General features: G+C 35.1%; 1 protein-coding gene and 1 long non-coding RNA gene across 4 annotated transcripts in view; one reads left to right on the forward strand and one right to left on the reverse strand.

Annotated features, from left to right (window-relative positions):
- The window catches only part of LOC149030978 (uncharacterized), a 99,407-nt gene extending 75,379 nt beyond the window's left edge, over positions 1–24,028 (forward strand). The window contains exons 3-4 of one of the 2 annotated variants that reach the window (XR_016178195.1): positions 17,163–17,224; positions 18,422–24,028. This is a non-coding gene — a long non-coding RNA (uncharacterized LOC149030978). Of the gene's footprint in view, positions 1–17,162 lie in introns of both variants that reach the window. The other variant, XR_016178194.1, reaches the window with a different exon arrangement.
- The window catches only part of LOC107071963 (irregular chiasm C-roughest protein), a 162,321-nt gene that overhangs the window by 10,955 nt on the left and 125,632 nt on the right, over positions 1–25,734 (reverse strand). Inside the window, exons 4-12 of one of the 2 annotated variants that reach the window (XM_015331469.2) lie at positions 8,689–8,889; positions 6,588–6,718; positions 4,202–4,353; positions 3,439–3,749; positions 2,717–2,957; positions 2,161–2,304; positions 1,806–2,053; positions 1,370–1,605; positions 721–850 (exon numbers count right to left, since the gene is read on the reverse strand). In XM_015331469.2, the coding sequence (XP_015186955.1) occupies positions 721–850; positions 1,370–1,605; positions 1,806–2,053; positions 2,161–2,304; positions 2,717–2,957; positions 3,439–3,749; positions 4,202–4,353; positions 6,588–6,718; positions 8,689–8,889 (1,794 nt within the window). Of the gene's footprint in view, positions 1–720; positions 851–1,369; positions 1,606–1,805; positions 2,054–2,160; positions 2,317–2,716; positions 2,958–3,438; positions 3,750–4,201; positions 4,354–6,587; positions 6,719–8,688; positions 8,890–25,734 lie in introns of both variants that reach the window. The other variant, XM_015331468.2, reaches the window with a different exon arrangement.

The following is a 25,734-nucleotide window of genomic DNA, read 5'->3' on the forward strand; positions in this document are numbered from 1 at the left end:
ACTTTTTATAAAATTACCTTATAAATTATAAAATATACATACAGTACTAAAGTGTTCCTTCTAGTATAATTTATTTTATTTTCTTGTATTTCTTTGAACTTTAGAAGAAGAAAAAACGAGAGAAAAAGAGGGAAATGGGTAGTAAAGGGTCGCAAGCGCGCGCACGTACACGTCGACGCTTCCCATCGAATTGAATTATTCGCGCGAAGAACGAGAACCATCTACGTCGTCTGTTTTATGCGGCTCGCGTTTATCCGTCTCGACTTTTTTCTTACCGAATCCAGAAAAAGAAGTTACCTAGCGATCGTGTCACCGGTTGTTTGGAAGTGACTCTCTCTGATTGCATTAAATTTCAAAGGAGTATACGTGCTGAGTCTTACACGTGTTACAAGTTTGCCAAATTGGAGTATACGTTGGTAATCATACTTTTTGTCGTTAACTAATTTTTCCCTACGTGTTGTTGAATTGAATAAACTTATTTTTAACTCTTATAAAATGTTTATCATGAAATTTTTGTAAACTCATATAAATATATCTATTTTTACACACACACGGTTATTATAATTATTATTATATAAATTTAAAGTATTTATATTAAATCGCAAATGAATAAAGAAGATAGAATAATAAAGTGGGCTAAAAAAGGGAACTTAAATCCTTTGTTCATACGTTGTTAATAAGCTGAGAGTATAGAAAAAAAGTATTCTAAAGAAATCTTACCTGTGGTCCAGCACCATTCAAGGTGTTTAAGCTATTCATCCTCATCGCTTGAGTATATGGTGGCGGAGCTGGCGTGACTCCGGGCACTGCAGTATGTGGCGCGTGCCTCAGCTGTTCAGCTGCTGACATCCTGTTATGAGTAATAATCCTTGCGATTAGTTATCGATTCTACAAGCCCAAAATAATGAGATTATATTGTTGGACTAAGTGGGAGAAAGCTACGACGACGAGCATAAGATGACCGGGATAAACTTTACCACGAATGACATCCATTAACGAGCGAGCATATTGCATAATTGATATTAACAAAGAGTTTTACGTGAGTTTCATCGACGCGTTGTCTTAAATCGGTTTCCTGTTCGAACTATGGAGACGTTTGCTTCCATTATCGGCTAAAGTACTCCACCGTGTAAAGACGAGAAAAGTTTGACATATATGTATATAAATGTATACATACGTTTTATACATATGTATGTACACTATATATTAATGAGTATGTAAAAGTAACATACTTGTAAATATATTTTCCATCAAATTTCAACTCAAGAACTTTCTCAATATTGATTAAATAAGACAATAACAGTTTAAATCAATATATTGAAGACCGAGTTATTGTTGATATATTGTAGAAAAGGTCTTTAAGTTTTACCTGAGATAAGGGTTGCCATAGGTCGCGGAAAAACGTGGATCGATGACCGGCGTCGTTTGTGGAGTGGATGTTCCCAAGTTCGCCGAGCTCAGTCCAATTTTCTTCGATGCGAGGATTCCACCGGATGGTATCCTGCTCAGGGATTCCCGTGACGCTCCCATTCCTTGCGTTGTTGGTGGCATGTAGTCCCGCGTGTAATCCACGTATGGCACATAACCGTTATTGTTGCTACCGTCCTATGTTGCATAAGTCAATGCGTTCGAATAATTAGACTGAGCTTGATTTACATACGAAAGGATTCTATCGATAACGTTTATGCTTGTTCCAACCATGAATAAATATAATTAAGACTGATTTGGGATTGTATATATTGTATTAAAAATAAATAGAAAATATTGAGAATAATTGTCAAATGAATATTTTTTTAAAGACTTACGTTATTTTTTGGTGGAAAGGATGGTTCCGTGTAGTCTGCGCTATAACGGAAACCAAGAGGATTAGGAACAGGTCCAGCAAGTGCCAATGCATTCACTCCTCGAGTACTTCCTTCGCCTTCACTGTCAAGTGCTGTAACGCTTTCTGCATTGCTAACGCTGGAACCCGCTCGTATGTCTGCTTTGACATCTGAGAGATTGCTGCTTCTATCGCTTTCGCGATAACGATCAGCATTCGAGTCTGTTTCTTCTATATTTCCACAAGGTATAAGTATGAATATGTATATATTTATATGGATATACAAAGTAAAGGAAAATAACAAAATGTTAAACACTAATAATAATAATAATACTCACGCATATCAGTTTCTTGCGTTTGTGCCGTCCTAGGTCGTGGTTGCTTAATACGATCACGACATTGTAGAATGAGTAGAACAATAATGCCAACCAGGATCAAGCAAACAACGAGTCCAACGATGATGAGAATCATTTGCCAATCGACTGGAATCAACGCTAAGCGTCACGCCTAGTTAAAATCTTGCGTGTCAACTCGCAAACGTATGTATTGTATTGTATTGTATTGTATGCATACTATCTGTGTTATCTGTTTTGTTTTATCAATTGTTTTATGACCCCAAGAGACGAACAAAAACTCGAAAATGTTCAAACTTTAGACTTTGAAATGTTGGAAAGTTCTCTTCTAACCTGGAGAATCGTTGATATCGCGTTTTTAATATAACCGTCCTTGTAAAAGGTAATAATCGTTGCTACCCAATATACTTTGAAAAAAGACCGGAGAGAGAACAACGTTCTATTACAACGATTTATAAAATTTTTGATGTCGGGGTGAGGTAGGATAGGAACGAGTTACGTTACTAGCGAGTGAAAGAGGTCGAGTATAAAATGAACTTACTGTGTGCTGTCAGCTTGATTATGACAGAATCCGTGCCGTAGCTGTTCGTCACCGTACAGTTGTAATCCCCGAAATACGCGGATACTGGATCGTCCAACGTGACGGTGCTGACGACTCTCTCCGGCGTATATTCTTCCTGAACGTAGAACGGCGTATTGTTCAACGAGAAATTGAGCTCACGACCGGCAAAACTCCATACTACGGATTCCGCTTTTGGTACTGATATCGCAGTGCATTTTACCTGTGAAAAATCAATGAGAAACGATAGAAAAAAAAAGAATAAAAGTAAGGATTAAGTATCGGGTTTAAAGGGCTAACGCAAAATAAAAAGGTTTATAAGACATCCGTCTTACTTTTTCTATCAATGTGAGAAGAAAAAAAGTTAGCATCATCGAAAAATCTACCGTCACAGAATCCTGACCTGGATTCTATTCTATCGATGACAAACGATTTACTTTATACGTCAGGGATATGAAAATTCGAACGATTCAATATGTAAGTTATAAAGCTTTGATAGTTTTCTTTTTTTTTGTAGAAAAATAAAATCATTCGAAGTCTCTATCTTATAATTGATGATTTAATAAGAAAATAATATCGTGTCAATTTAAGAGTTATTAAATGGACAAGGAGGAAACAAACGTTCTTGATAAATTGAACGATTTCTCTCTCTTTTAATAAAGAAAATCAAGAAAAATCGTGAAATTCCGAAGAATAAAAATTACCTTGACCACTCCTTCGTCCGGCACGTACTGAATCCTCTGCGACACTATGCTAGGTGGTCCACGAATAAAAATGTTGGCTGAACCTGTCAGTAAAGGAAAACCTGGTACGAGAGCCTTGCAAAAATAACGTCCTGATGTCTCAGGACTGACGAAGACGCTTATATTTGGGCTTCTGGCTACCACGTGTTCCGAATCCTCATGGTACCATAGAATCTCGGGTGTGGGATTTCCATCAACGTCGCACTGTAAGATTTCTGTTGCACTGTAATGTGTTTCTACGGATACGGGTGGATGTCGAAATTGTGGTCCATCTGTATGAAAAAAAAAAACAAACGAAATAAAACCACCCCACCCGAAAGATTAATACCCTTTTTTTATTATCCATATGAACCACGAACAATTTTCACGCTAGTTTTTAAATTAAGAATGTACAAACTAAGGCGTGAATTTTCATAATTTCTCCATTTAAACTGTGCTAACTTTACGACCCTCTTTTTTTCATTTTCTTTGTTTCAAACCATAGTCACTGCACAGGTCCCGTTTTTACTACTTAAGGTAATTTCTAGAGTGCGTCGAGCGGGCACGACGGTAAAAATGATTTCGTCTCCGGAGTCGAATTTAAAGTTTCCGCTCGTAAACGTGAAAAGAAGGCTTCATGTGTATACTCTGTGTCCCGGTTATGTTCATACACAAGTATATACACGTGGGGATATATATATATATATAAACGATCTCTGTGTAGATTTACGTGTATTATACTCACATGTTATATCTAGCGTCTCAGTTTCTTCGCTTTTGCCGACATCGTTATGAACTTCACACTTTACGATCGCATCGTGAAGATCTCGCGTCGCGTTGTGAATGATCATTTCCGTCGTGTAATCTCCGATGACCTTTTTCTCGTTGATAAACCACCTAAAGAGATGAAAGAAAACAAAGAATGATCGATAACGAGAAGAATCTTCGTATTTTACTCATTTTTTTTCATTTTATCGTTTTTTTTTTATTTCTTATGTATATTCTTTTTCTTCAAATAGGATATACAACATTTTTTTCGTTTTCGAATAAATCTGTTCTATCGTGCGAACAGGACAACTGTTTCCATTATCTATCTATTTCTTCTTATCACTTTGAAATGTTACAAAATAATATGAGAAAAAAGAACAATATAAAACGAAGGAAAAATATCGATCGAATCGAAAAAGAAACGATATTTTCGAGTGGAAGACGTTTATTCTTCTTACACGATCACCAAGAAAATCATCTCATCGTTTCAAATGATAATAAACGAAATGGCTTGGACATAGTCGAGTCTTTTCTTTTTCATTCTTCTTTTCCTTCTCTCATTCTGTACCTTATCCATTCATTCATTCTCTCTCTCTCTCTTCTTCTTTCCATCTATCCGTCTTTCTCATTTTAGAATCGTACTCGGTTACGATAAAAGGACAGAAACTGAAGTCGTACTCGAACGACTTAGCTGATTCGTGTCCCTCTTAAATGGTACGATGTGTACCAACACATTCAGGAGGCACACAATAGAATCGATTTTATCGGACTCGTACCGCGAACGGTTTAAAAGCCAAAAGAGCTACCAATAAATGATGACGTTGACAATGATTGGGATTCGAAAATTCAACGAACGAATTGTACAACCGTACTTTCCAAAAGAGAGAAATGTCTTCTTCTTCCAAAGAAATTCGACATTATGGTGAAACGGATCGTTGATCACAGTCTTAGCCCTTAACCTTACGAACGAATGAAGGCTATTTCATGAAGGGAGAGACGAAAAGATATCTTTTTCGGAAGTTCGTCGATACCAATAGATAGAAGAGCAGTTAAGAAAGAAGAGGAAGAAGAAAAAGAAGAAGAAGAAGCTATCAGCAAAATGTAAAATAGATTAGAACGGAAAATGTATTCGCAACCGAGTTCAATGAGCCATTCCCTTTAAAACGATCTTCTTTTTTTTCTCCTGGACTTGTCAGAAGGGTTTGTTAAAAGAGACGGTAATCCGATCGTTCAGTTCGCTTCCTTAAAATAGTAATCCGATCGCTTATGCCGGCTTTCATTCATGACAGAACTGATCTATCCCAAGCGAAGCAGATACAATAGATCCTTGTTAAAAGAATATTTTTAAGCGCTTTTGTAATCCTATTTAATAAAATTTACGCCTACGTAATTATTTATCTTTTCTTTTTTCCCCTTTTTTAACAAAAAAAAAAAACATATTAACACGATATTAAAAAAACAGCATATGATTACTTTCGTTTCGAGAACAAAAATGTCGTCGTGGTGATCTTTACGAAAAAAAAAATAACAAGTAAAATATAAGCTATGAAACATTTAGAAAATGTCTGGCCGGGGAAGGAGGCCTTAACGATCGATCACAATTTCCAGATCCGGAAAGAGGGAGAGAGCTGACGCGTCGCCGGAGACAATGAAATCAAGACGCAAAAGGTGTGTCGTGCTAAAGACCGTACTTATTAGAAAAGGGAAGGCTTCTTCGTGAACGTGTCCTAAAAACTTGAACGATTATATGGGTCAAACAAGGCTCGATGTGCGTACTGGACGTTCCGGATATCTAACGAATTTAATCCCTTATCCTCATTATAACAATATTAATTAACTTTTTATTGTTTTTTTTTTTGTATATAATTAATTAAAAGTAATATATTATTAAACGATTCTAACAATTTGACATACTTATATAATAATAAATATAATAATAATAATAATAATAATAATAATAAATACGTTGAAATTATTAAGCATTTGTACCATCTTTTTCCAATTTTTTTTCTTCAAAATTTGTAATCATCTTTAACAATAAATCATTTATGTCTAATGTAAGAAAATCATAAAAGGTATAGAAATATAGAAAAATTGTAAAAATTGCCGCGGGCTATCGTTTTGCGGACGCACGCTATAGCGCGCGCACGATCTGCGCGCGCATACGTTGTCCTGAATTTGACATTGTCCTCTTTGCAGACGGATATCGATCATTCGTTCTATTTTGCGTTCTCTGGTTTTGGTCTTTGTCAGACTCGTGAAGTGACCTCTGCTATTAAGAACAACAACGTAGTCTTCCTACACGAGACCAGGTAAAACCTGAATAGAATTCATCCTTGTTGTGAATAACCACAAACACTCACCTGTATTCCATATCTGGGGGGTTGCCCTCGGCGCGACATTTGAACCTCAACTCTGTTCCCTCTACGATACGTTTCTTATCCGATACTCCAGAACCACGGATTTTTAGTGAAACCTTCGGTGCGTATCGTACCTGAAAAATAATTTGTTTTATTTATTTATTTTTCAATAAAACATTTTATTACTTTAAATTGGCTATGTAATTTTGCAGATATTATTATTATTATTATTATTATTATTATTATTATTATTATTATTATTATTATTATTATTATTATTATATGTATTCTGTATGTAATTATGCATAAGTCTGACATTTTATCTCAATTTCGTTTTCAAAAAATGTATTTGCTTTAGTCAACTTTAGTTTGCTGTGCTTGAGTTGTGACACCGAGTTCAATTCGACGTTGGACTTGTGAAAGGAATTTTATTAAGGGATTTCGCGAGATGGGACTCGAGACTTTCGACTCGTTTTACTCGAGATCAAATTCTCTATCCAGATAGAGAATAGAGAAAGAAAGGAAGTAAGAAAAAAAGAAAGAGAGAGAGAGAGAGAGAGAGAGAGAAAGAGATAACAAGAGAAGCGAGAGAGATGAACATTTTCAAAAGTTTTTCTCTTCTTTTATCTCTCAATGCAAATCGAGACAATCGAAAAATGGTAACTTTATTGTATAGTTTGGTATAACTGCTATTGCGAATAAAATGTTTTCTTTTCTTTCTTTTTCTTTATATCTATTTATTTAAAAAGAGTTAAATTTACTGTTTCTTTTTTTAATTTAATCGAACGATAAATACATACACATACGTATATAAGATATTTTATACGTATCGAAAATGTAGTCGAGTTTCGAGTATAAGAATGATTCTCACTTAATGTCTAACATCTTTGGTACAAAGTAAGTTGATCGGAAACAATAGGTCAAGCTCGGACGGACGATCTTGTCTCACAAGTATCACCTTTCTTCGATGGGAATATTCGTGAAAACTTTTAGTCAGTGAACATTTTACATATACCTATAAAAAAGTGATACGAATTGTGGTATACTATCTTCTCTAGGATCAGAAACTTTACGAGAGATTTGTTTCACGAGAGAAATAGAGAAAGAGAAAAATCTAGAGAAAGAGAGAAAGACACTTTCTTTTAACACGGAACAAGACCATCCAGACTACGTAGAAAATTTTCAAAAGTTCCCATCTTACGATCTTATCGTACATAAATTTTGACGACGACACACGGAAGAAAGTAATTTCGCTCTACCAAGAAAAGAGTATTTCCTTGGGGCTCGCGACGGCACTCATTCTCTCGTCTCTCGTCTCTCTCTCTCTGACTCTTTCCCCTGTTTCCCGTTTGCGGTAATATTTCCTATCTTTTGCAAAACGACGAGCGAGAGAGATCTTTTTCGATAGTATACGTTGCTGGATACTATCTGGGTGTTTTGATTAAATCAATTTTTCTTTATTGAGGATCTAAATTAATAAAATGTTTCTCAATATTTTTAAGAATTTAACTCGATAAATAATCATCGTGAGTTAATCTCAATTGATAAATTAAGATAACCAAACGTTTATCTAATATCCAAAGTAAAGAATATTCCAAAAGGAAAGTTAGTAAAGTTCGTGCTCGTAATCAATCTATTGTCTAAGAAAAAGGGGAAAGAGAAAAAAGGTAAAAGAAAAGAAAAGTAAAGAAAAGAAAAACAACATAAAATGGTAACGAAGGAAGGAACGAAATACGTAGTCAAAAGGTAAAAAGTTACGCCGCCGGCAATAGACGATTATAACGCGAACCACTTCTCAAGAAACGACGTTAATTATTCTTCGCCTCGTTAATGCTGGCCGGCTTCTATTCAACAAGAAGGTCGTGTTAACTTTGCCCTCCGGCCACCGTACGAAAAGCCAAACAGTACTTTTCCTTTTCCCGTTTAGATTTTAACTTCACCCGTCGTTGGTCTCCGTTGTAAAATAATAAAATAATAATAATAATAATAATAATAATAATAATAATAATAATAATAATAATAATAACAATGAAATAGAATTATACAAATAAACAAAATTTATTTCGATCGAAATGAAATTTTCTTAATGAAATAGTCGACTTACCTCGACACGTAACTTGGCACTTTGCGGTGTCCGATCAGCCGCGTTTTGACTTTGGCAGGTAAAGGTGGTATTGTCGTGTTCCTTGCGTGGCATCACTTTCAAAATCGATTTAACCGTGTACAAAGGACCACCGTCGAAGAGTTCCTTGGTAGTTTCTATACCTCTATGCTGCACATTGCCTCGCCCATCTATCCATGTGATCTGTATCAAAGATTTTCCGAAGATAAGTATCGGATAGATAAACGATTTAACCGTTTGAGTCCCAGACGGTATTGAAAAAACACTGTCGAAGAATCCCAAACAGCGCGATCGCGCTTTTTCTAAATGAGTAAGAGAAGACCCAAGCAGCGCGATAGCGCTACTTGTAAGCATTTGTTATATATATATGAGCGCACCGTCAGTTGTCTACAATGCTCGAAATGTACTGGGTTTTTTCAACATAAAATGTGAACAGCGCGATCGCGCTGCTTGGGACTCAAACGGTTAATATCGATTAACTAACCGATCACACACATAATATATATATATATATATATATATATATATATATATATATATATATATATATATATATATATATATATATATATCTGTCTCTACCTCTCGTGTATAATGTAAAAGATGGACTTAAAAAGTTGTAACAGGCGTATAACATTATCGAAACGTATTTGCGATCTCACGTAGAGAATGTCGAGATGAGAAGAAGGAATAAGATAGGGTGAGGGGTGGGGCGATGAAGTTACAGGGTAGTGTATCGATCGATCGGCTTGCACCGTTAGTACCGCTAACATTTATTCGGCCCGGAGCGTTTCTCAAGCACCTCTTCTTCTTGACAGTCTTTGGAAAAGAGCTCCATCGGCCTCGAGCTCCATCGAGAAGCTTTCTCTCCAAACTTTTGAATCTTGTTTAAAATTAATTCACCTTCGGTAACCACCACCTTAACGGTAGTAGAAAAGAAGGCTGTTAACGATTGAAAATCTTTTTTTCTCGTTATAATTTTAGACCGATAGGATAGGAAAGATGTTTTGAAAGTATTCTTTCTTTGATAAAGATAGACAAGTAGATAGAAGAGAACAAAGCATAGGATTATTCAATAAAAATAGAGAGGCTAAAGATTTTTGTTTCTTTTTCCTTTCTTTTTCTTCTGGGTCCGTTTGGTAATTGATGGGAAAATCTGTTTATAATATCATGTTACTTTGATAATTCTATAGTTTGTTGTAGTTTATGCAACAGAATACAGAAGAAAAGTTATTTTTTTCTCAGTTTTATCTTGTAGATATACCTCGTTATTCCAAACACTCGTATACCTATTCTACGGAAATCCGTCTTATCGAGTCTAATTACAAGTCCCGAGCGAGAGTTCCACTAGAGTCTGTTATCGATACGAGTTTGGTGCAGGTCATAAGTGTAGGCAACGTTGAGCACAAATTCGCATACCGTTATATAAGCCACTTTGGATGCTACTTGTATTCACTTGCAACGTTGATATTATTGTGTTTTCTGTACTTTATTTTTCCCCTCCCATCCCCACATTCGTTTTTTCTATTATTTATAACACAGTAGACCAAAAAAAATCTCTCACGACATGTCGTATCTCTTCGAAATGCTTCATTAAAAATAACAGAAGCATTCATTTGTCACGAATGCATTCTATGTATCTAGATCGGAGATACTCAAATTTGGTAAATTCTGTTATATTCTTACATTGTGGGGGTTCAGACCGAGAGAAATATAAAACTGAAGATGATATAATATAGTTTATTAAATTATGATGATGTGGTGTCGAGCGGTATTTACATAAGTTTACACAAAGTGACGTAGTTACAAAAATACAGAATACAAAAGGGTTACAAATATAAGACCGACTGTGTGTGACTGATTTGCAGAATAACAGATAACACACAGACAGATACAGACGGACTAACTGAGGACTGAAGACTAAGGACAAATACAGACTAAAACTAACTAAGGACAGATATAGACTAAAACTAACTAAGGACAGATACAGACTGAGCACTAAAGACATTTTCTTACTTCTTTCCACATATTTATATCAGAAATGAGCTACACCTCTTTGGGGAGGGAAGGGGATTACGAATCCTTTTGACCAATAGCAAAAGGATACACCCCCTATAGTCAATCAATGGGTACAGCCTATGTTTTTTTGGTAGTGAAAGCTATGCATAAAGAAACTTGATCTAGAACATCGGAATGTTATCTTTTTTTATGGTATCGCATATGTTTACATAGGAATCCGAAATTCTTCAAAGGGTCCCGACACTGCACAAAGGGTTTTTATTGCACCAGTATATCCCGATAATTCTTAGGTTTGTTTATGGTTTTATGGCCTTCCTAATCTTTTCTTGTATTCCCTGAATAGAGTTTTCCTTTCCAGAAAATAAAATATAACAAAAAAAGAACTGAATACTAGTTTTTTTTCCTACAATATATATATATTTATATGTGTATAAGTATTATAATTTTTGTATTACGAAAAAAAGTTTTCATATTACAAAATAATCTATAATTGTATAGTATATAAGAGCAACTGACCCAGATATTTTAATGCTATATGATTGTTCGACAGCTTTTATATTTAATTTCTCGATTCTGTCACTCGTAATTAGACACGCTTTTTCGTTGACAGCTAGATATTTCTTATTTTATGCTAGTCCAAGAGAAATGCTATCTGTAAAAGTTCATCGACGTAAAAATAGAAGAAAAAGAAGAATAAGAAGAATAAGAATAAGAAGAATAAGAAGAGGGAAAAGGAGAAGTAGAGCATTAAACGTACTGGTAACTCTGATTACTATCCCAATATAAATCCCGAGAAGCCTTAGGACTTAAGCTTAAGAGGAAAAACAGGAAGAACGAAAAGCGGAGGGGTAGATGTCTGCCACTAACGAAAACTGATTATCGAACGGCTTTTTCTTCTGAGTCGTAGCCTTAATGAACGAGCTTCTACTTACGGTGCAAGCTTCCTTTTCTACCGGTTAGACCCCAGTGCCGAAAAGCTTACGGAAATAGATCTTCACCGCTCTAATTAAGGATTCTACGCAAGAAACTCCTACAGTTCGGTACCGATGTAGTTTCACGAGTTTGTGGTTTAACGGTGTTTAATACCGTCATTGTTACGCCATGAGTACGAATCTAATTAACCGACGACAACGACGAGCTTTTACCGACCTTTCGCGAGTTTCTAAGTTAGAAAAGCTACGCTGATTTTGCTACTGATCCTCATTATCTTATTCCATTTTTACCGGTATTCCTTTTATTTGCTTCTATTTTTTTATTTTCATTTATTGGTCATTATATATGGACAAAGAAAACGAAAAGTTCCAAATATTACGGTCAAATATTTTTATTTGTGATTACGTTTAATTTATTTCGTTTTAATCCAAATTTATGTAACGTATATTATTAACACATTCGCGTCGGGGCGTTGCTGACTGTACTTACCACGGAAACAGGGCCGTTTTTGGCCAATCGTTACAATCGGGTTTAGAAAAATTGCTATAACTTTTTATGTAATTAATATTTCAGTAATAAATTTTAAAGAAGGGAGAATAGGGCTTATTTATACACAATAATGAGGATTTGAAATTATACTTCTAAATATTTTTATTATTTATTACAATTATAAATATAATATATTTTTTAATAATTTTCAAATTTTATTTGCTATATGTATATTGTAAGTTAATATTTTTTTTTTGGTATGGTATGCTTGAAAACATTTTTCAATATGTAGAGGAACTTTACAGCTCCTACACATCAATATCAGAATCTTCACTGTCACTTTCATTTTCAGCGAGATCTGATAATGAATCTTCATATGTCTCCGAAAGAAATTCTTCCTCCATTTTGAGGAATTTTTAGAAAAATATGACACTTAATTTTTATTATTCACAAATAGTAAATTATTGAATAAATTTCTATAAGTTGTACTTTTTAGACGGGATCTATTCTTATATCGTTGGAAGTTACGAAGAGAATATTTCAGTTTCAGTAGCAAAGCTGATACTAAGTAATATTCCATTCCAATTTTCCTAAAATCTTAGTTAAATATTTTTTGAATAAATAAAAAAGAGAATATATTTTGAGGATAGATTTCTCTTTGTAGAGCGATAATACAAAACAACACAGAGTGCTTATTTACAGGGCTCAGATACTGGATACGATTAGCATTGGTTAAACAATGAATAAGTATAGATAAACGTATAAAGGAAGAAACGATAAGACACATTATTGAGAAAACATTCCTCAGTTCATTATTAATGTCCACATATGAAAAAAATCTAGTAATAAGTGGAGAAAAAATGATATTTTTAAAGAATGGACGATAACTTAAATGACGACATAAGGCAGGATTCTACTTTTTAACTTTATTTTTTTCAAATTTTTTTTTTTCAATTATTTGTAAGTAAATATATTTAAGAATACTCTCTGAAAATTTCAAAAAGATCAGAGCATCGTAACTGTACTTTTCCGTCCCTCGAAACTATTTGTGCGCGCTAATTTGACGCGCGCGGTGAACCTACTCATATCTGGCTTTGTTCGTTCGAGCAGCTGCGTACTATTATAAATCTCTTATTTCTGCTTATCCGTTAATAGATTTAGGAGTGTATTCTTCCGCATATGTCCTTCACTATATATATTTGGTGCAAACGACACTTTATAGTACTGTAGCAACAGATTTGTAGCAGCAGTCGTGTCTCGAAATTCAACAGAGCAACATCTTCGAGTATACTAAATTTGCAATTGATTCGAAGAAATCATACCATCACAGTTCTACAAGTGGACGTCCAGGATCTAAATTCAAAAAGCGTAAATTCCGAGGAAACCAGCACACCTACGATGGAGGTACTGCTCATGCGAGTGCATCGGCAGCGAAATTGCAAAAAACCAAAGATACAGATTTCGATGTGAAAATTAAAGGCAACGCAGGCTACAGCATGATACAGTTTTTTTCGGTTTTTTCATTGCTATCGCAGTGGATACAGTGTAACGTGTGCCAAGGCAATATTTCATTTTCGAAATACGGCCAGAGAGGCCTTGGCTTCAAAGTCTGTGTCACTTGTAAGTGTGGAGACAAATTCATTGACTCGTGTCCGATGATCAGTACTGGATACGAAATCAATCGTCAACCAATTTTGAAAATTATTGAGGTAGTGGGCATTACAATCGGCGAAATCGCTGCTCAGTATGCCAGCAAACGAGACAACGAGCGCGTTGTCAAAGAAAATCGCCGCTCGTCTGAAGCTTCTAAAGAGAGCAGAACAAAAAAAAGACAAGTTAGACTGGAAGAACATTATCTTCTGTAGCAGTCAGAAGGAATACTGTATGGTGCAGGTATCGCTGATTAAGCGTAAATTAACGTTTTTCGTGATTTTTTACTTAAAAAAACTTTAAATGCGTTTTTCTCGGAATAACGTTTTTATACCGCTTGTTTATAAAATCTCCAAAAGTAGCTATTCGATTCGTCTGAAATTTTTACCACATAATCTATACACATATATCAACCTCTGGTAGCAGATTTATAAGAAAATTTTTATTTGTATTATTTTTTTTTTGCAAAAATAAAAGAAAAAAAAAGAGATATTTTGATAATTTTTTTGCAACTGACGCCATTTTGTTATTAGTACTTGTAAATGAAAAAATCTGCTACCATCGGTTGCTTTAGTCTTAGTGAACATAAAACTATTCGATTTTTTCATTTTAGATAATTCGATCTCAAGATTTTATCAACAGCGCAAAAGCTAATCTATTTTTAGGCGTTCTGTTCAAGGGCCTTTCCAATGTATATAGAGCGTATAAAATAAATAAAAAAAAATTTTTAATGTACTTTAAGAGTATATTTATTAAGCACAATAAACCCTACATCAATATCTTTCTTAGTTTTCTAATAAAAAATTGACAAATATACCATTTTTGTCGAGCGATTAAAGTAGAATCCTGCCATAAAGCGTCATCCGCTCCCAAGTGAAAATCTTAAATGACGACATTAAGCGTCATCCGACGCGAATGTGTTAAATAATCCATCACTTAACTATTTTTCAAAAGTTATTTTTTCCGTGCAAACAGAAATGCCCTACTGAACGGCGAGTTCTTTCGCGCAAAATTTATTCCCATCTACGTTGAACGTAAATTTCTGCTATTTTTACGATGCAATATCGTCCCATCTACCATCGTCCTGCTATCAATCGATCGAAAAAGCTTAAACCGAAGTAAGTAAATTTTCGATCAACTTGAAAATCAATGAGAATACAGAATGCAATTTTATATCACTATCTATTTGAAAATAACTTTCATTTTTTTTTTTTGCTAAAATTAATAAGTCTAGACGTTTTAATATAGGAACTATTTTTATATTCAATCATATATACATATTATATATGTTATATGATATATATAAATGTATTATATTATTCTAAATAAATGCAAAATCGTGTCTCTCTTTCTTTCTCTCTATCTCTGGTCCTCTTTCTCAATGTTTTCATTGGCTTTCTTGCATATATACCTATATTTAAAACCTTCCTGAAATTCTCTTTACTCGTATAACATTCTTTTTATCTTTTTTTCTTTCTTCTTTTTTTTTCTTCGTGGGCGCAGTGTTTTTTTTACAGCCTCTCGACGGCAAACAAGCTCCGTCTAAGCTTTCTGCACTGCTGCATCAACCGACCTTATCGTCCTTATCGACATTAATTAGAGAAGCTGCACTAACACAGAGAGGTAGAACAGGAAAGAGGGAGAAAGAGAGAGAGAGAGAGAGAGAGAAAGATACCACAATCCTGATAGAATTACCAACTCCACCGTCCGCGAAACACATGGCGGCTGAACCTGTAATCCTATTTCACGCTCGAAACATATCTCTTGGAAAATGACTTGGAGAAATTCATTGGATGAGTCCCAAATGAAAATATTAGAGAAAAATAATAAAGAAGACGAATTTTTGAAACAAAAAAAAATAAGATGACCAATAATTTCGATCTTACGTCATTAGATATATTCCACGTCTTCTATGATCATAGTGTACTCATCGTTATCTATGAACTCATCGGCATTCATTAGGATACGCTGAGGTCCAATTCTGATAGGAATTTCGAGAGGTTTCCTTCTCCTTCGAAATGCCTTTCAGCTTAACGGAATCCTCTCTACTCTTCTCTTCTCAAGCGTATTCCACGTTATTCTAGTGTCTCTTCTCGTTTCTTCGACCTTCTCTCTCTCTCTCTGTCTCTGTCTCTCTCTCTCTATCTATTTCCGATTCTATTTCTATCTTTCTTTAGTTCCATTTCGTTTGCTTTCTAAGCACAGTGGTAAGTAGTAATTAAACAAGGAAGCAAAACATTTACCCTATTTCCCTCTTGCAATTTCTCTCTATTTTCACCTTTTTCATTCTTTCTCTCTCTCTCTCTCTCTCTCTTTCTCTTGTTTCCTCTATCTTTGCTTATTCTCTTTTTCTCTCTATTTTTTCTCTCTCTATCTATTTTTCTCTTTCTATCTATTTTTCTCTTTCTATCTATTTTTCTCTTTCTCATAACATTTCTTTTCCGACATATCATGCAACTCCACTTTCCATGTTATTGTCCGTTTACCGTAGAGACAGTACGCGTACCGCGTAAGAGTTACACACACGTCACCCCACGGGAAATTATTACCTGCAAATCTGTTTGTCCACGGTTAGGTCTGAACATCGGGCACTGAGCTCGGTGAACGCGAATTATTAGCTACATTCACCGATGCTGTATTATTCACTGAATAGAGTGAATCTCGTTCGCGATATTTACGCATGGTAGATGCGTTAAATGTCCATCGAGTGCACCGATGTATATGAGAAATAGTGGTGGAAAGTAAATTTATCGTACCATAACGAAGATCTATGAGTAGGATGCGATAAGAGTAATAAAATAACTGTTTTTAAAATGGAAAATAATTAATTTCCTCGTATTTACGATTTTGTATAATAAAAAAAGATAATAATACTAATAAAAAAAGAAAAAAAAAGAAAAGCTTCGATGAACAAACTTGCGTTCGTGGCCCGTAAGGAATATTAATATGAGAGTAAGATTTTGCAGGGTAAAACTTAATAATTAAAAAACATTAATCTACCGTGACGAACTAACGAATAATTTTAATTAAGGTTGGATGAAATAAAATGTTAAATCTCCCCACTCCTTAAAAAAAAAATAAAATCAGATATATGAAAGCGCGTGTCTTCAAAGTTACACGGAGTTCTACGGCACCAATAAAAGTAATGCGAATTTTAAAACAAGGTAAGATATAAAAAGATAATACTCGCTTCTAGATAGCACTGGAGAAGCTTGTCGAAGAAGATCGGAAATCGTTTTTCGTTCGATGCTCGTTCGCGTAGACCTGTGCAAATTTTTTTTCGCGATTCACGATCTCGCCAAACGATAAGCAAGTTTTTCCGGTTTTCTTTCTGTGTACAACCTTTCCGTTTCTTTTTTTCGTAGAATCATCTCAGCACAGATGGAGGACGTTGAGAAGGATTCAACGAACTCACGGTTGGCAGCATGTGAGTTACTTAAGCGTGAATACCCGAACCGATCAAACCGGTTCCACGTTCATGGTTTTTTAATGTTTTACTTCGAAAGAGATCGAAACGTTGGTAACAGTTTGTGCCAATTTTGTCATATCTTTTCATTACGTCCTTGTACGTACAATACTTATGTCGCTATTTTTTCCATATTGCACTGTTTGACACATTTTTAACAACTAATTTACGATTTGTTCGTAAATATTTTTTTAAGTTTACAATTGAATGAAAATAAATGTGTAGTATCAATTTTCAATTAGTCACATTATATAATTTCATTCCGTTATTTAATTAATATATTAATCGCAACTGAACGAAACGTTGCAGCGTTTGTTAGGTGAAGTACTATAAAGGAGCGTTCGTGCAGATCTAATTCTCAATGCATAATGCGATACCTACGCATTTTCGAGATCGTTTGATTTAATCAAAAGGGAACATTGCCATTACTGGGGAAGTGAGAGATAAAGAGAGAGAGAGAGAGAGAGAGAAGTAACTCAGCCGACGTGTTTCCGCAGGCGTTCACTCTCAATTCTCGCGTAGAATGAAGCCGTCTGTTTAATGTAAAAGTAACACCCGTAATGAATAAGAGCTTGGACAGTGCTCAGTTTAATTGTACGAGGAAATCAACGTCAGTTTTGTTGCGACAAGTAGTATAAAAGAAAGAAATAAAGGAAAAAGAAGGATAAAGAAGAGAGAGAGAGAGAGAGAGAGAGAGAGAGAATGAGCAAACGGAAGAATAAGAGAAGTAGAGATGGAAGAAAATGGTGAAGCAAAAATAGCTTCGACCTCGGCAATGAAATTAATTTTCCACTCGCGTGAATCAATTTCTCTCTCTCTCTTTCTCTTTCCATCTTTCTCCGTTTCTTATTAAGTCTTTTTCTTTTTACGGGGAGACGGGTGTAAATTGGTGTTGGGGCATCGTCTTACCGTTATAATTACTATACTCATTTCATTAGGCCACAAGTGGAAACTTGGTAAGTGCGTTAACGGTTTTCAAACCGTGCCACGCCTAAATCGAATCGAGATCTCACTGTTATAACAGATTACTCTCATATTAAGTATTTTGTATTCTCTATTTCTCTATTTCTCACTTCACTTTATAAATATATATATATATATAAATATTAGATATACACGTAGATATAAGTATATTTATTTTTATCTCCATTTCGTCAGGGAAACTTTCGTGTAAATTTACCGAGACGAAATCATTCGTACGTACGTTCCGCTAAAGTGCACCCCGATTCCGAGGAATAAGAATTTTTGAAGAAATATCTGCAAAGGATCTTCCAGTTTAGGTGTACATGGAGGATGGATCTCAGTACTTGTTCGCTTGCTCTCATTCACCTGTTATGGCTTCCTTTGAAAATTCCCGAACGAGTTTGCCGAGTGTCGGGTGCAGCCTTCTCTCACGAATCTTATCCGAAATTTTTCCGGAATATCGTAAAAATGTGTTAGCTTTGACGCAAAACGATTACAGCAAATAAAATACGTTTAAACTATCAACTTGAATCTATTTTTACTTCACTGAATATCGAGAGGAAGTGAGATAGAAATAAAAAGAAAATTAAAAAGTTTGTGTCACATTTTTGAAGTGAAAACTTCTTTAAAATGGGGGTGATATGAAAATATGAAACGCGGCGATGTAGTGGGGCGATGCATCGCAGCGCTGTAGCGGAGTGATGAAGCATGGCGATGAAACGGCCACGAAAAAGAAACAAACATATAGGATTGAGCTTGCGAGATAATGAGACAGAATATAGCTATACAGTTTTTCCTATTCTCGATCTCCTGTAGGCACCGTGCGTGATTGCAGCGCCATGGTAGCGCCATGGTATCTATGGAACTAAAAGACGCTGCTGCTGAGGTTTTTAATATCTAAACGTATAGGACTTTGCGATAACAATTCATTTTTGTTATTAAAAACATTTTTTTTTGCATGTCAAACCACGTGACAATAAAATTTCAATCTTGTGCAATTATGATGCAAAAATTACCGCTAAAATGTAAGTATAATTAATAATTTAAAAACAGTATGAAAGCTGTAGCGTTTACTGTAGTAAATAAAAAGTTAAATTATAGCCACAGTAGATCAAACTTTAAATAATATTGGCAAGCAGATAAAGTACGATGTGACATTGTTATAAAAAAAATAAATATATATGTAGGAGAGTTTTAAGTGTCGCAGATGTAGATGAAAATCTAGTATTCAGTTCTTTTCTTTATATTTTATTTTCTAAAAAGGAAAACTCTATTATACATTTTTATAAAAATATCATAAAATTAATTGTCACATGTACGTTTTGTGAACACCAAAATAAAAAACACCGTCTTTTACTGCCAAAGTTATCCACTGCGTGCGCTAGTGTACATTTCGGCTTCCCCTACCATGACTTCGCACGGTGCCTATATGCGTTGCTTCGTAGGCCCCACTCTTGGCTACTAAGCTTTGTATATGTGTGTGTTGTATGCGACTGCATACTACGAAGCGTGAACTCATATCATCTCGATATTAAACCTGTATGTAGGTAGGAGCGATATAAGGGTAGAAGAATAAACAAAAATAAGTGTAGGCGACAAAAGAATAAGGTACAAACTAACCGACGGTCGAAATAAAGAAAGAAGGTGCGTGGTCTGCTTTGTAAGTTGTGTAAGTTGTGTAAATCTGTGTGAGTTTGCAAAGTCCTCGAACGATACTAATGTTTTGTTTATTGCATCAGACTGGACGTTTTAGAAAATTCGTGAATAGCATGCAGATGGAAATAAAGGAGCGGGTATTGAGTCGTCATGAGTAGTCGCCAGTCTCCAGTCGTCATCAGTCGTTGTTCGTCGTCATTCAGTTGAAAAAGTTCAGTTGCGTATATCGGTGTTTATCATAAGATTATGAAGCCTTTATTGTATCTTTTCTAATGCTTATTTTAAATATATTTTATCAATAGGATTAAACTGGGTGTACGTTAACCTCGCACCTCTACACTAAACCCAATTCTACATATATAAATGCAATTAATGATAAAAGAATTAACGTTGTTACAATGAAAGCAGTTGTACAGTTCGCACGTCGATAATAAAATAATAAAGCTGATGAGAAAGATGAATCTTTTTCTACGTACAAACGTGTGGACACTACACATCTATATGCACATATAGAAATAATAAAGTAGCAATTATGCTTCGGTGTAAGCTGGTATGCAAGCCACTCTAGCCATTGTACCTCAGCTATTCGGCTTTTGTTAATCTCCCAATTGATCAATTCCTGTTTAATTCTCGAACTGTTTCAGGACAGTTCAATGACCTCGCCGAATCAACTTACATACACACACACACACAAAACACACACACACATTATATGTCAGCGTTAAATTGTATGATTCGTTTAAATCACGGAGAATCTAGGTTTTACTTTAAATAACATTAAAATTAACAAGATGCTATTAGTTAATGTATAAAAATGAAATTATTTCTTTCAGTATTTTGAAAAGCAATGTTCCGTTAATCGTGCTTTTCTATCGAATCTAATCCTCGGATTACACTTTAATTTTATACCTTAACTACTCTACTCTTATAAATTTTATATTACCTAGTTGAAGTATGTAATTTTGCTTTTCTTCATATTTAAGCAGGTCATTATAGTTATTTTGGGTATAGCTAGTCATTTTGCGAATTAACTGATTTCATAAAGTAAACGCTAGCATATATACATATACGAATATATAACTAAAGTCTCGTACATCTCTAATTTTGTCTAATAAAAACACCTAGAAGGATCGTGCAAGAATCTCAGAATTAAAAAAAAAGATCAAACAACGCATTCCTCTCTCATCTGTTCGACAGTCCCCTCCCTCCCTCCTCCTCTGTTTTCCTTTCGATATTTTTTTCATAAGTCTATCTTCGACGTATTAAAATTTGATGAAGCTCCACGTTTTCTATCGCCTTTATCTACTCGACTCTCGTTTGGATTTGTAGTTTAATATTACCTACTAGTGGATAAATCGAATTAATCCTAGAAATTACCATATCGCTGGATGCTGAAGCGTGGTACAAAGTCGAACAAATTTAATTAGAGAACTACTCGTACTCGTGATTTTACTCCCGACACGATTTATTCCGCTAAGGGAAGCACGCTTGTTTTAAAGTATCAAAGAATTCCATTTATGTTGTTAACTCATTAAACACACGTCACTTCGACATCTTTGATTACTATTGTTTAGTGAAAATCTCACATGGATATATGCGCGAAGCCCATAAGTATGAAGTTTTAAGAGATGCGTATCAGCTATCAAATGTTAATTGGTATTTATTTTCATATAATGCGAGAGCTTTCAATGAAAAAGAGAAAGAAAGAGAGAGAGAGAGAGAGAGAGATAAATAGATAGATAGGTAGATACAAAAAAAGAGAGAGAAAGAGAGAGAAAGTGTGAGAGAGAGAGAGAGGCCGCCCAAACTGTTTTCTGAAAATCCTACTGTTTTATTCATCCAACCGAAAAACTCATGAATTATACAATCGGTACTTTAAATTAAATGCATTATACAACAATAAACCACTCGTATTTTATCTACTATCTTTCCAGCGGGAAGCTGATTAATCAGTTTAAAGGATTATTCGAATAATCGAAGCCATTCTTATGCACGTTTGTCGATTCCATTTATATCTTTGGAATTCTCAAGAAATTTGAGAGATAGAAAGAAAGATGAACGTAATTGTAACATATGTATCTCTTTGAGCGTAATTCCGATCGGAAATAAGCACATAGAAATGAATTACAAAAAAAAGATAATCTACATTTTTCAAAAAGACAAAAAAAGAAGAAAAATAAAACTTCTAATATTAATACGAAAATACGTTGCTAGTTAAATAATACATAATCTGGTTATACTTAATGTTTTACGCGAAGACAATGCACTAGGAAAGAACCATATACGTTTATCTTCTAACGAACATTGTAAAACCGCCATTGAAATAGAGGTAAACGGAAATAAAGCGATATTATGCAGGCTATTTTATTCCACCGGGAGTGGATACATCCGCTTAGTACGCCCCTTTCTTTTATATATCGTACCAACACAGATATATACACACGTGTATATTATACGTTTAAATTGCGAATCGAATATTTATCTCGTCAAACTCGATTCGATTATTAAAACATATATTCGGAGATCATGCATTGACTGTTTCAACTCAATGAATGAAAAAAAAAAAAATACAAAAGGAAACAAATCATCGATGTATCATTTAATAAAACTGTTAAAAAAAGAAATGTTTTGAAATCCAACAATTTGTTCTATCTCTTCGATGATATTATAAAGAATAAGAAAAAAAAAATAAAAAGAGAGAGAGAAAGAAAGAAGAAGTGAGGAAAAAAGGCAAAGAGACGTAGTTGTAATTTCATTCTTTGTCATACGATGGACAGTCTATTTACAGTAAACTGAGTCGAGAGTGAGTATATATATACTCTATGAATTCCGAAACGTTTCTAGTAGAACGACGACGAGGCTTTCAATAATCGAACAATGGCTTTGACTTGATGAAGAATATCGCAATTATTCCTCCTCTATGTGGTTTGAAAAAGCGCGTGATCGATGAATTTCAGATTGGCGAGTTGCTCCTATATACTTGGATGTACGTACGCATGATTCTCCCTCTCTCTTTCTCTCTTTTACTCATTCTCAATTTTTCTCCTTTTTCCCCCATTCACATTTTTGTTCGATTATTCGCAGGAAACAACAAAGGAGTGGCCATTGTCTGTGCTTCTCCGATGCAGAAACTTTTTTCCCCCCTCGTAAGATAGTGGTACAACGTTAATGACAATTCAAGCGTAACAATTGCAATTTTATTCCCATAAAATGGGAGACGTTTATTTCCTAACACTTCGGACTCGAGGATCGATGATGCCTTTTTAATAATTATATCTTTTTTTCCTTTTATATGTTTTTTTTTTCGTCTTTCACGTTATCCTTGTAAGGAATATATTTCAAGCTGAAATTAAAGGGTCTTCAGGTGATTTGTTACGTCAAAATGATGGCGCAAAAGTTTTCGTTCTTAACCTTTAAAGCGAAGAACTTTCGTGACGTTCATATCCCGAAAGGAATCTTACTCAGATACGAACACAACTCTCATCCTTTTTCACTCTCTCTCTTTCTCTCTCTCTCTTACTCTCTTTTATGAACTACCTCTTTTCACTCCTTCTCCTTCTCTTCTCTTTTATTCTCTCCTTTCTCCTCTGTTTACTTCGGTATCACAATTACATATTCAACGATCACCTCTGAAATCGGACGATGGTCTGCATCATTAATCATGGATTTGCATAATTTTAATTAAAAACTAAGCGAATAGTCTCCAAACAAGTTTCATTAATATTTTTTGGTGAACCTGTTACGTGACCTTAACTGATATCCCCACTTTTAAATTAATTTTCCTTCCTCCGCCCACTTTTTTTGATTCAAGTATTTGATCAAAGATCATTATGAATGAATAAATTTGCGATTCGAATGATTAAAAGAAAAGAGTATGGACATACAAAATTGAGACGTCAACGTAAACTCATACTCGCATATATGTATTAAACGAAACGTAGGTATCTCGCTTGAGCAAGTAAGTAAGCAAGCAAACAACAAAAGGTTTGGATCGATCTTTCGTGCTCGCCGGGCGACGATTAATTCCAATTTATTGAGCTTTACGAAGGACTGTAGGAGAGGAGAAGTAAGGTAAGATAAAGTAAAGTAGGGTAGGGTAGGGTAGGGTAGGGTAGGGTAGGGTAGGGTAGGGTAGGGTAGGGTAGGGTAGGGTAGGGTAGGGTAAGGTAGGGTAAGGTAGGGTAAGGTAAGATAAGGTAAGGTAAGGTAAGGTAAGGTAAGGTAAAGTAAGGTAAGGTAAGGTAAGGTAAGGTAAGGTAAGGTAAGGTAAGGTAAGGTAAGGTAAGGTAAAGTAAGGTAAGGTAAGGTAAGGTAAGGTAAGGTAAGGTAAGGTAAGGTAAGGTAAGGTAAGGTAAGGTAAGGTAAGGTAAGGTAAGGTAAGATGAAGATATTTTTTTCGCGAGTCACTAAGAATAAAACATAAGAAGGAACGACGAAAAGTGTGAGAAGATGCGGTAGGTTGATCTCATAAAGATTTCGATGTAAGTAAGTAAAATGTGTATGTACGTTGTATGATCTTACTTGATGTATATACTCCGTAGGTATATCATGCTTGGCTGAGTGTACAACATTCTGACTGTAAAGGGTTAATGATACTAAGATTTAAATGGTGCAGGAGCCAAAGCAAGTGTCGTTTCAGGGACGACATACGTCTGTATTTATACATAAAGAATGAGAAGAAAGTGAGGGAAAAGAGAGAAAGAGAGGAAGAGAAATAGTCGAGATAGCAGAATAGATAAAGGTAGAGGGAATGGCAAACGAAGGGTGAAACGCATCATGAACTGGCTTTATACAAGAATACTATCTCTCTCTTTTTTCTTTCTTTTTCGTCTCTCTTGCTTTCTATCTTCCTCTCTTCCTCTCTCTCTCTTCTATCTTAACGGCTCGCGGCGGTTTTTTTTATCTCTTCGTAAAACTGCGCACCGTGATCTCAAAGATACAGAACATTTTTTTTTCTTCTTAGTAATAGATACACCACTAGAAGAGAGAGCAGACCGTTCCTGTTGGTGGTTAAGCCTGACGATATCAGTGATAGTGTAATGGTAATGCTAGTGGTGGTAGTAATGGTAGTCGTACAGCCGCTGGTGGTTCCGGCTTGTTCAAAGAAGAGCCGAACTCGGTCAAGCTGCCATTTCGCCAAGTCACTCGCGGTCTATCATGTTAAAAGTATTCTGGTAGGGTAAGCGCTTGCGCTCGCGCGCTCACGATGTACCTACGAAAAGTCGGAAATACGGACAAACACGTACCGGCTAAAGATCCATTACCGTTCTCTTAACGTTGTCCGGGACGAGCTTGTTCGTCCCGTTCTAATTCTCGACCTTTGCTCTCTTTTGCTCTCTTTTTCCTTTATATTTATACTCCTTACCATTACCGCTATCCTTTCACTAGTTATACACCTACTACTAACTCCACCTACCATCATTTTCCACAGCTTTTTAGTTATATTTATACATTTTTTTTTTCGTTTTTTTGCGGTCACCGACTCATCCCTCTTTTTATTCTTTTCTTTCTTTACCCTTTTCATCAACTTTCATACGTGTCCAGGTGATGCTTCCAAGCACAAAAATTGTTAACCACAGCTTTTAGTTATAATTTATACGTATTTTTCTTCTGTTCATCAAATCAACTTTCTCTTTTTCTCCCTCTTTTTCTTTCTTTTAATCTTAGTTTACTCTTTTCACCAATTTACCTACACGTCCAGAAATTAAGCGTCATGAAAATATCAAGTTAACCGTATAAAACTGTGAAATAAACGAGTGACTAGGTTTCCTCGAAGTAAGACATGCGTATCTAATATGAGAACGCGAGTGTTACTGTCACTATTGCATTCTCTTCCAAGAATTTCTCGCAAC

This window comes from Polistes dominula, unplaced genomic scaffold (genome assembly GCF_049000335.1).
Source record: "Polistes dominula isolate Pdom_NZ unplaced genomic scaffold, Pdom_raw_medaka contig_20, whole genome shotgun sequence".
NCBI lineage: Eukaryota > Metazoa > Arthropoda > Insecta > Hymenoptera > Vespidae > Polistes > Polistes dominula.